The 14189-nt window shown below is 34.5% G+C and overlaps 1 protein-coding gene across 1 annotated transcript in view; it reads right to left on the reverse strand.

Annotated features, from left to right (window-relative positions):
* Nucleotides 1–14189, reverse strand: part of SEMA3E (semaphorin 3E) — a 264006-nt gene that overhangs the window by 12308 nt on the left and 237509 nt on the right. The window contains exons 13-16 of the mRNA XM_014843190.3: nt 13131–13172; nt 11296–11465; nt 6697–6764; nt 5019–5158 (exon numbers count right to left, since the gene is read on the reverse strand). Coding sequence (XP_014698676.2) covers nt 5019–5158; nt 6697–6764; nt 11296–11465; nt 13131–13172 — 420 coding nt within the window. The remainder of the gene's footprint in view (nt 1–5018; nt 5159–6696; nt 6765–11295; nt 11466–13130; nt 13173–14189) is intronic.

Genomic DNA, 14189 nt, shown 5'->3' on the forward strand with positions numbered 1-14189 from the left:
ATTTCCCCTCATTTACTTAGTTTTAAAATATAGTGCTTATGCATTTTAGAGAAAGAGAAATACTTCCGTTGTCCACCTAAGTGCCCTAAGAGGTATGAATTCCTTTCCTTTGGATGTTACTCAGGATTAAATTTTGGCAATTATTTTGGAGGCTTATAAATTCAAGTATATGGAATTTCAGGAAGTGAGAGTTCATAAACTAGGGTGTATCATTTTAGGGTGATTTAGTTGGGTTTATAACAGTTTTGTCCTCTGCAATCACAAAAATATAATTTATACATCCTTCATATAAGGAAGATTAGAGCTAGCATTGCAAATTAAACCTATTATATGTAAATATATATGGCCACCAAATTTAAATAATTACAGAAGGCCTTTGGAACAGCTAAACTTGGATTTTGTGGATGAAATTACCTTATCCACACACATAAAAGTTTCATTTTCTTTTCTCCTACTTCAGAGAATGAGGGGTTTCTCCCTTCATTCTTAGACTCCACGCCTTAACTTTTGCCCGTAATTATATTCTTTTCCACATACTCTTTATCTTGCTTCCCCAATTAGCTGCACATTTTCTTTTTTGTTTTCTTATTTATTTATTTATTTTTTTTTTGAGGAAGATTAGCCCTGAGCTAACATCTGCCACCAATCCTCCTATTTTTGCTGAGGAAGACTGGCCTGGACCTAACATCTGTGCCCATCTTCTTCTATTTTATACGTGGGATGCTTGCCACAGCATGGCTTGACTACTGGTGCACAGGTCCATACCTGGGATCTGAACCAGCAAAGCCCAGGTCACCAAAATGGAACGTGTCGACTTAACTGCTGTGCCACCGGGCTGGCCCCCACGTTTTCTTCTATGGCTACTTCCCTTCAACCTATAAACATAACCAAGTCATCTTTTCTCTTAAGTCAAATAAACAAAACAAATTCTCTCTACTCTTCTCTCTCTTTGTCCACCTCTTTCTTTCTCATCCAAACCTTTAATGGAGTACACTATTCTAGCTGTTTCTAATTCAATACAGCCCCATTTATCACTTAACCTACTGGTAGATGACTCCTACTTAACCATTCCACTGGATACATTTTCACTAGAGGTTGAGTACTTATTTTCTGAATTTTTCAAACGATGCTGTTTCTTCCTTTATCCTTGTCCAATTCCTTTTCCCTAAGTTCTATTATCTCACACTCCCCTGACTCCGCTGGCTCTAAGTCCTTAAGCTATACTACTCTGGTGGTACTCACCATTGTGTGCTCTGCATCAGTTACTCAACTTCATCTCCGTAATACACATAATAATACTAACTACCTCAGAGAGGTGTCATAACTTTTACATAAATTACTGCACATAAAGCACATAAAGAGTACAGGGCACTGAGTAAGCACTAAATGAATGCTAACTATAATTATTTCTTGCTTTCCATTTCATCTTTTAGATTTTGTCATCTCCTAAGTTTTCCTTAGATGTGGGTTTTCCCCCTGCTTCTAGCCTTAGTTCACATTGCTTCTTCTTGATTCATTCTCCAAGGTGAGGTATGGCAGTTGGAGGCACCACTGCATTGTGACTAAGGGCCTAGAATTGAAACCAGACTGTCTAAGCACAAAGCCAGACTTATTTCACAGGCTATGTGATATTCTGCAAGTAACTTGATCTCTCTGAGCTTCAGTTTCTTTATAAAGTGGGGATAACAATAGTATCTACTTCACAGGGCTGTTGCAAGGATGAAAAAAATATTACTACACCTAAAAAGCTTAGGACAGTGCTGGGCAAATATCACTGTAAGTGATACTTAAGTACTGATTGTTGCTATATTATTCTTACCTTTATTATCTCCACAAATTTAATTATGACATTTTTGACGATGTCTCTCACACATCTCTTGCCATTCCAAATCTTTCCTTGGACTTTATACTCCTGAATATGAATATACCAGAGGGACAGATCCATCTGAATGCTTTACAGGAGCCTCAAATTCAACATGGCCAAAAATGAACTCAACATCTTTCTCCCAAGTCTGCTTTTTCCCATCATATTCTTTGAATCATGTTACTGCACCATCAACCACATAGACACCCAAACAAGGAAGCATTTTTTATTGCTTCTCTTTTATCTCAAATATCAAGTGAACTCAGCATTAGTTCATAAAAATCAAAATCTGTCTTCTCCCTTCCTACTACCACTGTTTAGTTTTGGTCAAATATCTTTCATTAACTATTGAAACACCTTCTTAACTGGTCGTCTTGACATCTTGTTTTTCCTTCAAGTCCATATGCAAGTTTCCAGAGTAATTTGTCTAAACAGTTTGTCTAAGGTGTTCTCATTGGCTTATAGATAAAGTAAAATGGCTCCTTGGTCTGTTTATTCATTTTTCATCCTCATTTCCAGCCACAGTTCTACACATACCACATTGTTCCTCATCTCCATCCCATATGCTTATACCATTCTCTCTGCTAGTTAACTTCTACTCATCCATTAGGACATAGCCCAAGTGTCACCTCTACCGTAAATCTTTTCCTGATTGTCCATCATGACCCCTGATTTTCTATCATACCTGACCTCTTGATTAAGACAGTTTTCTTTTCCTCTGGTTTCAACAGAACTTGTACTGAACACAATATATCATAATTATCTGTTTACATTCTTGTACTCACTACAAGACCATAGCTTCAAAAGGGCTAAGGCTATGACCTGTTCATTAGCTATTAAAGTAGGTTCCAAGTGAATACCTATTGAGTTCAAAACACTAATTGCAGATACCTCAACAAAGATGAGAGCAGCTGGTTGAAAAAGTTTTCCATCTTAGAAGTTACGTAGCCTTCACAATTCTCAATAATACAGGAGAATGTGAATCACATTACTATTGTGAGTATGAGGCAATCACTTGCACATCATTTGGCCTTGGAGGTATAGGGCACATTAAGAGTTAATGTTGTGTCACTGAACATGAAGATTTATGTCCCTATCACCTCAATGATTACTTACTTCCACCATTCTGACCCCCCCCGCAACATACTATATTCTTAATACAATAACCAAAGAGACCTTTTTAAAACCAAATTTTGATTACGTCAGGCTCTGTTGAACACTACCCAATGGCTCTCTATTTAATTCAGAGCAAAGATCAGAGCCCTTCATAAGAGCCTACAAATCCCTGCACGGGCTGTTTTGTTTTAGATTGTGAATACATCAGTACGTATATTGCTATCTCTACAGAAACCAAGTATTATCTGATTATGACATAACTTATAATGCAGAGAGTAAATTCAAAACTTCATGTATCAGTAAATATATCAGTTAGGGAAATCTGAATGTAGTTCAAAATAGGTACTAAAAATTTGGGGAAAGGAAAAATAGATTACATGAACAATCTGAGAAAGAAGCTTATAATTGAACATTGATGGATGCAGCATGTCAAATGATTTGGTAAATATTTCCAAAGGAGACAGATTATGGTGAAGTCCAAATTAGAAACAGACCACACTAAGTGAGAGAAACCATTGATGAAAGAATTACTTCTTTGTCTTCTGAAGCCATTCAAGTGGAAGAACTATAGAATATTTCTAGGCCTTCTCCTGCCAAGTGAGTTATGATGGAATTTAAAAAAGCATTTCACCTCAGATTTGGGGGATAGAAAATACTTTAGTACTAAATCAACAGTTTATTTGAGTGCAATGTGCTATAAGATTTTTGGACTCTTGTTTATTCTTAGGAAGTCATGAAAATTTAGGAGAATTTTCCTTTCCTGATTGCCTTTCTATATTATCTCCAATAGCATTTGTAAAGTTGAGGTGCCTTCCTCTCTAACAGCTGTCCCAGGAACCTGGGAGTTACAAATTTAATCATCTCCCAGAATGTACTGTATGATTTCAGATCAAAAACATATTGGATTTTTAATTTTACCACAGTATAGAAAAAAAAGCATAAAGAGTCAACATGCTTTACATTTGGCATCCAACGACAAATGTTTGGTCTCCAGCACCAAAATGAGGCAGAGACCTGATTGACTCACTCTCTTTCCACTACGCATCTATTAGCTCTTTCCTGTGTCCTAAGGTAAGTCTCTAGAATTTCTTTCCCTTATTCAATTCATTACCTTCTCCTTACCAGGGACCATTTCTCCAATATTCACTAAGATCTATCTCCTTTTAATATAACCAAATTTTCTTCTACTTCTATTTTTATAATTCTACTTTTGTGAAAATTGAGTTCAAAGCCCACATCAACATCAACCATGCTTTATCTGCCTTCCCTAACTGTTTCATGCCCTTGACCTCTTCCTGTACATAATCAGCTCTCTAGATTCACATTGTTTTACCCACTAACTGCCTCCACACTATTCTGTGTGTGCTTTAAATGCCATCTATCCTTCTATCTATAAGAGCAGTCCAATTCATCCCTCTGTCATTATTAGATGATTATGGAAATATGATCTCCACCACTAAACATGCTTCAAAGGACAAAATTGCTGATGCCTTTCTTTTGTTCCCAGTGGACAACAGTGGATCCCAACGTTGATGTGCCATATATGATTTAATAGCTTTATCAACAACAGGTTTAATGTTGCTGCTGCTGCTGTTGTTTTAATTCTATTATGTACATGTCTAAGATATATGTGTTAGTGGTGTTTAAGTTTGCTATTTTTCTAGAACACTGCCTTGGGTGATACAATTTAAGACTATCATTTTGACAACATGACGCTAAAATCATGATGCTATAAGTACCTCCTTAATAAAAATCCAATTTCTAGGATCCGAATTATAATATATATAACAAAAACATATATATGTAATCTATTTATATATGTATATAAATATAGATGTATCTAAAAATCTATATGTATAAGTATTTTAAAATCTTTATAGGCATATAAATTACACATAATAAATAAACCCACCTTTTAAATGACATGTATAGCACAACAGAGTGTTTCATTTTTAAGCACCCAAATAAATCATTATCTCTTTAATAATTGCACACTTTATTCAAGATGCCATGATGTGAACGTGAAGCTATGAATTACCTCCTCTTTCCTTGTGTCATGTCCTTTCTGTACAGACCACATAACTTTTGCTTGTAAAGATCGTGGGGTGCATTCCAACAAAGTACTGTTGTTCTCTATGCCATAGGCCAATCGCTCTTCAGTCTTATCCAAAGCATCCCCTACAACATAAATGTTAACATCAGCCTAGAGACTTTGATTTTACTTGTAAATAATATTTTTAAGAAGATTCTTTATTCAGATCCCTGCAGCAAGTAAATAACTTTTATTACTTATTGCTAGTCATTTAAAGGAGTTATTTAGAGAGACTGACATACCAAAATCTAGGCATTAAAAAGGAACAGCAGGCTATAGGGTGGAACAGAAGGAAGTAACTGGGAATTTGGTTCCAAAGGATGAGACAAGACAGTAAGCAGGTGCATCAATGTTATAAATTCATGGGAAATTATTGGCAACATCCATTGATAAAGCAGGCAAGAGAAGGTGAGCACCAAACAATCAAGCATGGCATAGGATCAAGTTCATCGTTAAAAATAAAAATAGAAAGCAGAAACCAAGATGATATGGCTCTATGTAAACATCTTAACAAGGGATTACACTCATCCAGATATTGGGCTCCTTCAGTAAGAAAAGAGTACGAAACTGAACTAAGGACTTTGTGACCCAGAGCTTCTTGATTATGATCTGTATCCTGGCCCAGAAAGGCTGTGACTGGACTTGAACTTAAATTTGCATACAGGCAAGTACACCTAACTGCAATGGGGAATAGAAGCAAGTGAATTTTTTCCTTGTTGTTGTAATCAACATCAAATTCAATAGCAAGATCTTGGGATTTTTTTCCCTATGCCTGATCTGTCCTCACCTTCAAAACTGATCCCTAAGTTTCCCTAAGATTAAGATCCTGCCTTTCTCTAGCCAATATTCTTGCAGGCTTATGTCCTGCAACAAATCCTGAGTAAGCCTGGGGTCTAGCAAACTGCAATCTTTGGATCTGTGTATAAGCACTGATGGTCTCCCAATCATGGTGCCCCTTCCCCCTGTTACTTCCTAGTAAAACTGGTGACACTAATCACAGCCTATTCACCAGCCAACATCATAGTGTGAAGAGTCAGGACAGTGTTTGTCTGTCTTTTTTGACTACCTTGCATTTGCCTAAAGCTGAAATTTCTTTTCATCCTTTACCCATCAGACCACCTACCACCCTTCCTCAGAAACCCACATCTGCACCTCAAATCCCAGCTCTAGGCTCATTCCACTCCAGTGAAAGAGTCAAAAGTTTTTCGCTTTATTCCATCCCAAAGCTCAGTAGGTGACTTGATATAATTAGTTCACTGTTTACAAAATTACCATAAGTTATATAACATGGTGACCATATTCCCAGGGTAGAGATGGAGAGATAAGTCCTGCAATTCATGTGTCACCAGCCACTTAAAGTATGCAACATTCTTGTTCTAGGATTCCCATTTTGAGGTCTAGTAGTAAAGTTTGGTGGTGGCAAATAAACCATTTTCCTAATTAAGTAAAGTTTATATGTCAAATCTACAAAATTTTAACTACATGGAAAAGAACGTAATACTTTCAGTAACATTCTAGTATGTATAACAATCACAGAGAAAACAGGACGCTTTTCAAGAAGTTTGCACTTTGTCTTCAATGCACACTCTGAATAATCTCCAGCAATCAATTTTCTATGGATTACCAACAAACTGCTGTCCAAAGCACTGCTGGGCCGCATCTCCATGTCGGACATCTTGTCTGCGGAACCGCCTGGAAGAAAGCAAATGCCCTTAGGGATGTTCAGATTTCAATTTTCCAGACTTTAAAATAAAGCCAACTGCATTAAAGATTCAAGTAGTATTCTATTACTGAAAACCTGCTCAGTCATATGAAACAAGGATGAAATCCAAGTTTCATAGTTTCCTGTATTTCCATTGAATGTCATTCAATGGATAAGATCTATATAAAACTGTTCTTTAAATGTTCACGTAAGTTTGAGTTCTGGATCCTGAAACAATAATTTAAGAAGGTTCTCTTCACATTTTGTTAAAAGTTTAGCTCAACAAGAAGTCTTCTTATTTGAAATGAGTGTTTTGGGTGGTAAGGGATGTGTACAGATAAAGACAGGGATTTGAGGCAGACTATTTATTTGAGGAAAAAATGCATAAAACTTATATATGTAATAAATTGGATGTTAAAAAAGGTATTTGAATCCGAATGTTTTGTTCTATAGCAATCATGATCAATTAGACATAGTTGCTAATAAAAAGAGATAAGCCAACATATTCAACTTACTCTTATTCAGATATAATATTCAGAAATTATATGCCTCTATTGAATGTGATGGTGTGTTATACATATTTAAGAGGATGTCTTCCACTTAGTGAAACTCAAGGAATATTAGATCTTTCATCAATTTGTCTATTAGAATTAGGATCACTTCTAGCATATTTTCATATTTTATAGATTATTTAGATACATAATTGAAAAATAACACTCCTTATTCATGGAAAAAGAATTCCAGAATATACATCATGTTTTAAATTTGTATATATCTTTCCGAGGAATTAAACAATGGAAATTATTATTAATACTGGAATTCTAAAATCAAGATCTTCGGCATATTAGTTCAGATTAGAGATAAAAATAAAGATAAAAAATACATAAAGGCAGAAAATACCACTTGCTTCTCTAAATCGTGGCATTTCTTCAAGATTGAGGCAAAGCAGAAGTTTTACCCTTGAGGAGAATGGTGAGGCTTCCAACGTGACAAGGAGATGCTTTAACCATATGCAACGATAAAACTTGGAAAAGGGAACCAGATTCAAATCCCAGTGTAAAACTCACATGCTGTATAGTCTTAAACACATCTCTTTCTTTTCCTGATTCTTTGTGATGTCCTTTGTAAGATGAAGTTGGTCTAACTGACACGTAAACTCTATTCCAGTCTCGATTTTTCGTTGCTGTTGTTCTAAGTGCTCCTCGTTGTCTCCAAATAATGATAATGGAACACTATTCCAATAGATGGAGTGCTTTCTCACATATGAGTTCAGATATTAGTTAACAACTCAATATTTAAACAACAATTCTTTAAGAATTTCCTTATATTGAAAGTAAGGGCAGATGAACATTTTCGATCAATTTTTAGGATTATGAACTATGTGCAAAAGCATGTTTTTTTTAATAGAGATTGCTGATTAGAAAACCTTATTTATGTTCACCACCTGAAAACTAAAGAACATGATGTAATGTACACAGAATTCAAAATATGATGTACATCGGAAAGTAATTAAAAAAAAAACCTGGGGAAAAAAAAGAAAAATCATAGAAAAAAAGATTAAAAATATTTGTATGTAAAAAAAATAAATAAAAGTAATAAAATGTAATATTTCAGAATAAATAAATAAATAAATAAATAAATAAATAAAACCTTACTTAAAGATCTGGTATTTTACAAAGTTAAGATTGAAACTGCACATGGATGATTCTACTGAGCTAAACTGAAAATAGAATTTGACAAAAAAGTAAATAGCAAAAGTAAAAAGTTTTATGCTTCCCGATTATTTAATACTAGTATGAACAGCTATTATACAACCTCCAGCAGCTCTAGATGAGAAGTAAACTGCTGGTGTTGACTCCTCACTTCATTAAGTACTGCATTGGTATTGGGAATCCAACGTCTGCTGAGCAATACTGAATAACAAAGCAGTGGGAAATCAAGGAAATGGGAACTAGTGTCTACTTTACAGAAATGTTATTATACAAATGATGTGAGAATAAAGGGAACTGCAATCAGGTAATTCTAGGTAAGTAAAGTGAATAATAAGCATGCAAAAATTTTGTTTAAAATCATTGGAAACATGCATTTAAAAAGAAAGTTATCATATCCTCCAGCAAGGTTTCAGTTCATTTTATGCTATCCTAACATAGCTGTCCTCTATTTCAGCATTTAAAAAAGAATGTAAATGCTCAGGAGTTTGAGAAAGGTTAATAAGCAAAATTGCCTTTTATTCTCAAAGTCATATATTTTTCTTATATCTCTTGCCTCTTAGAAACTTTTTAAGAGAACACTGGACATAGACAAAATATAACAGCAATGGGAGGAAAAGACCTAGCTCCATAAATTATAGTGTATTTTGGAAGACTATTTTAAACAAGTGGTTAGGGTTGTGAATTAATGGTTTTCTTCTGTTGACTCATTTTCACTCTGTGAACTGAAAAGTATTTATTTTAATGACCAGTTTTCAATTTCTGCTGCTAGTCAGGTCTGAAGCAAAGCAATCTGCCACAAAAGCAAACTATTTTCCCTTCACGTGCTGGAACTTATCCAAAAAGTTTTCCTCCAGGGATGAGTGATGGTTCAAAAGAATCTGACACCACTGACATCTCCATGACCTGTGCTGAACTGAACTAATCCGTTGATGAACACACCTCCTGACTCCAGCGTTTCACTCCTCCCTGTCTACGATTTTGCCCATTCATTTAACCTTTTCTAAATAACTGTTTTGGTCACCCCTTTTAAATATACTACAAAGCTTGTGGTTGTACACTCTTACAAGATGAAACATGCCAAGAAATATTTAGCTATGGAAACTGCTCAGCTAAAATTCATCACCACTATTGCACACCTAATAAAAAACCTTGTTATTTGTACGTATTTGATGCAAGGCTTGTAAACATTTTTATTGTTGCCAATAACAATAAAATAATTTTATTATTTTGGGTAAAATTACCTTTCCACTCTCAGATCCTGCTACTTCACTCCTAACATATGGAATGACATGGTTTTCCCTGAACATTCTGTGTCTTTGTACAAACAATTAATTCCCTTTAACTAAAATCTCCTTCTATCTCTGTCTTCAGGATGGAGCCCAAAGGCTGGGTTATTTTAAGAGTTAAATAATGTTCTATGTGTATTGCACTTAGTCCAGTACCTCATAAGTGAGTGCTCAGTAGAGCTTTCTCCCTCTCTTACTCACAATTCCATTCTCCACCTTAGTTTCTGCTTCCCTATAGACAAGGGGCTATGATTCTTTCTTCATACCCTTTGTACATAGCACAGTAATTGGCTTAATGGGTGAATAAATCATTAGACAATATTTTCAAATAACATCTTTATATTCTTCACAAATTGTTTTCAAGCATCAATAAATATTTGTAAAAATCAACTTGCTCAATTCTTTAATACAGTTGGTAAATTATTTAGTTCATAAATGTCTTTTCAAAGCATCTTTTTACTATCTGCTTATTATACCCTTTCTTCAAATACTCACCTAAATGTTAATTTAGCTAAGGTCAAATTAACACAAGTTTTGGAATAGGGAACAAGTTTTTTTAAAAATGAAATTCTACTATACATGTGAACCTATAAAAATAACAGCTATGTTAAATTAGATTTTGAGAAAGGTTTAAAGAAAAGTAAACCAAAGTGAAAGAGTAAGAATAATTGAAATTAACAAACATTGCTTTTCAGTAAGTAAATTGCATATAGTTCTATGTTTTTGCTTTATATTGTCTTTGGTCACTTTATTAAGATTAAAAAATTGATTATTCTATAATAAATAAAAATATTTTTCCCTCATGTTTTCCCCCAAAGAATGCACAATTTCATATGGCTTGAGTGAAGAAATATCCTTATTCTTCAAAATACTGTGTGCACCTCAAGATCTCCTGTTCACAGAATCCTGGAATTTACCTTCTCTAACAAGTAGCAATGACCTCGCTGAATTGTAGACAATAGAGTTTGGAGGTCCTGAAGTATCTTTCATTTGTGTTGAATTAAGTCACACATTTCATTAATTATATAGGTCATGCATTTGCCTAGGAGTTAAAATATTCAAAATGAACTTTCAAAACGAAACAAATGAAGACCAGCTGGTAGAGAGGACATGGGGCAAATGCAGGATGGATTTTAGAATTTATTTATTGGTTTTCCTTGTAAGTCTTCGAATCCCTCACTTGTGATGGCTTGCCATTTCCACCTTTTAGGTTTATCTAAACTGGTTTCATGTCTTGCACCAAAAGTTTCAGGAAGGGGAGGAGTTTATTCAAACCTGGGTGGAAAAATAAAATCCTAGCCATATGCTCAGCTCCAGTCTCTACACAATAATTGATGAGAGCTATTTTCAGGAAAACTTCAAGTTTTCAAAGCTCATTTTATGAAAAATATGACTATGATGATTTATTTAAATGAAAATAATATGGCTATTTTCATGGAATGGGTGCAGAAAAAAGAAGATTTAAAAAAAGCGTTAGGGTTTTATTAATCGAGAGAAATATTCCCTGGAAGACTATGTCTCACCTTTTTGCATGTGTGCTGCCAGTTGGGTAATACCGGGAACAGGATATGCCATCCCAAGCACAGTAAGGGTCTCGAGCCAGGCAGCAGTCAGCACAAGCACTTCCGTACATGTCACACTGATGGAATCTGACTTGGGCCACGGTAGAAGTGGATCCAATATACAGCTGTTGCTACAGACATCAAAGAAGAGAGAGGCCACTAGCAGAAATGGACAGAACTCTCACTGAGCTCTTATACTTAGATTTTCACATTTATAGACAATCAGCTCTCTGAATATTCACTTAAATTACTGTAATTACTCAGGATGAATAACTGAATATTGATCCTTTCACTTCTCCAAGATTTGAAATACTATTACAGACTTGGATGCATGAGTAACAAAATTGCTAGAGTGAGCTTGACAAAATCTCAAGAAGTGACTATTCCTTTATTCATTATCTATGTAGAAAGAGTCTTTGATCATCTAACATTGCAGGTCTTTTTTAAAGAGCTATAGGAATGTCCAATAAGAGATTAGATGAATGGTCTTTTTTGCATTTTTAACTGAGATCATTGACATAGAATATTATATTAGTTTTAGGTATACAACATGATTTGAGATATATGTATGTATATAAATGTATATATAGTGAAACAATCACCCCAATAAGTCTACTTAACATCCCTCACCACACACAGGTACAATTCTTTTCCTTGTTATGAACACTTTTAAAATCTACTCTTTTAGCAACTTTCAAACATACAATACAGTATTATTAACTATAATCACCATGCCATACATTACGTTCCCAGGATTTATTTTATAACTGGAAGTTTGTACCATTTGATCACCTTCACCCATTTCACCCACTCTCCTTCCCCTGCCTCTGGCAACCACAGTCTGTTCTATGAGCTTGTTTGTGTGTTTTTTTTAAATTCCACATATAAGTGAGTTCATATGGTATTTGTCTTTCTCTGACTAATTTCACTTAGCATAGTGCCATAAAAGTCCATCTATATTGTTGCAAATGGCAGGATTTCCCTCTCTTTTATGGCTGAATAATATTCCATTGTATATACATATATGCCACATTTTCTTAATCCATTCATTTGTCTATGGACACTTAGGTTGTTTCCTTGTCTTGGCTATTGTAAATAATGCTGCAATGAACATGGAGGTGCAGCTATCTTTTCGAGTTAGTGTTTTCATTTCCTTCAAGTAAATACCCAGAAATGGAATTGCTGGATCATATGGTAGTTCATGTTTAATTTTGTGAGGAACCTCGATATCATTTTCCACAGTGACTGCACCAATTGATATTCCCACCATCACTGTACATTGACATATAACATTTAGAGGAGTGATGTAGATACATACAGAATGACATAGAATAAACTGTAAGATACATTGTTAAGTAAAAGGGATAAGTATCAGAACAACAATCATGTTCCCATTTGCCTAAACATAAAAGGTTATTCATAAATAAATTTGTGGTAATATATACAACCAACTATTTCTGAAGAAATATACACCAGAAACTGGTTCCTGGAAGGGAAGTTTGTGTTTCCCTGCACACTTTTTTGTATTACCATCATTACCATTATTTTTGCAAAAACTTTAGCAAAAAAAATTATAGAATAAAGTCCTATCATGATAATAGAAGTAAATAAACTCTTGCATATCTTTCTAAAAATACAAAATGAAGAAACATATTATATGTAAATCACTATATATTTTTGTCAGAATAAAACTGTAACTTTTTCATTTATAAACACATATACATATGCTCTTTATCCTTTGACCTTAACTCATATATAAAACATGCACACCATACACACACATGCACACAACTTACTCTCTTTGAAGAAATCTCCATAGAAATAATAGGAACTGGATCCTGAAAAATTTTAAAAAAGTTTCCTTTTTACGAAAGGAAATATAGGAACATACCTTAACATGGTTGTAAATTACCTGAAATCATATTAGATATGTCAGTGGTTCTATGCCAAGCAGTCTATACCTTTCATTTTAGTAAATCAATAGGAAAATACAATCAAATTAAAATATAGCTTTCTTTTTAAAAGTCTTTTCTGATGGAATGGGACAGATACGTAGATGAGAAAAGCAGTAAATAATCTAAGCAGCTTACTATTTGTCTCTAAAACATAATTTTTGTATTTGCATTTGAATATTATTCATGCTTTGGAAACTCAAATATCTTTAAATAAAATAATAAAGTCAGAGTGTTCATTCTTATAAAGTATGTTGAACCATTAGAAGTGAAACAGTTATGTTTTTGCATCGGTGTTATTGCTAATAAACCACGTGATCTTTAATTGTTTTAACCCAAGCCTAAACAAAATAATTTTCATTGGAGTTATCATGGTCAATCACAATGAACCCAGGATGCTTTGAACAAGATGAAAAACCTCATCGTTCTAGCATTGCACCAGAGGAAGAATGACCTATAGCACAGTTTTGAGAGCCTATGTGTTATTCGAGGGATAGCGATTAGAGGGTGTAAGGAGCCACAAACTCAGATCAATTCTGCAAGTGGAGAAGCAATGGGCAGGCACTCTTGGATGATTACCCTTTGAAGAATTACATTGTGAAAGAGAAAATTTGACCCCTGTGTCAATGATTACTTTAAAAAATATTTTAAACTACAGAACTCTTTACGTATGCATGCATGCATTCATTTATTCATTCAGGCAACAATGTCACTTAAGGGTTTATATGATCAAGACACCGTGGTGGATGCTGTTAATATGAAAGCTATGGTCCTTAACATGAAATGAAATTTTACACAGAGGTCCAATATGCAAAATAAACAAAAGCATAGCTGCTCTGGTTGAGATAGAAAGATGGTTAGCTTTGGGTGTGGTTATGGGGAATCTAATCTCCAGGACAGCCA

Source organism: Equus asinus, chromosome 1, assembly GCF_041296235.1.
Source record: "Equus asinus isolate D_3611 breed Donkey chromosome 1, EquAss-T2T_v2, whole genome shotgun sequence".
In the NCBI taxonomy this organism is placed as follows: domain Eukaryota; kingdom Metazoa; phylum Chordata; class Mammalia; order Perissodactyla; family Equidae; genus Equus; species Equus asinus.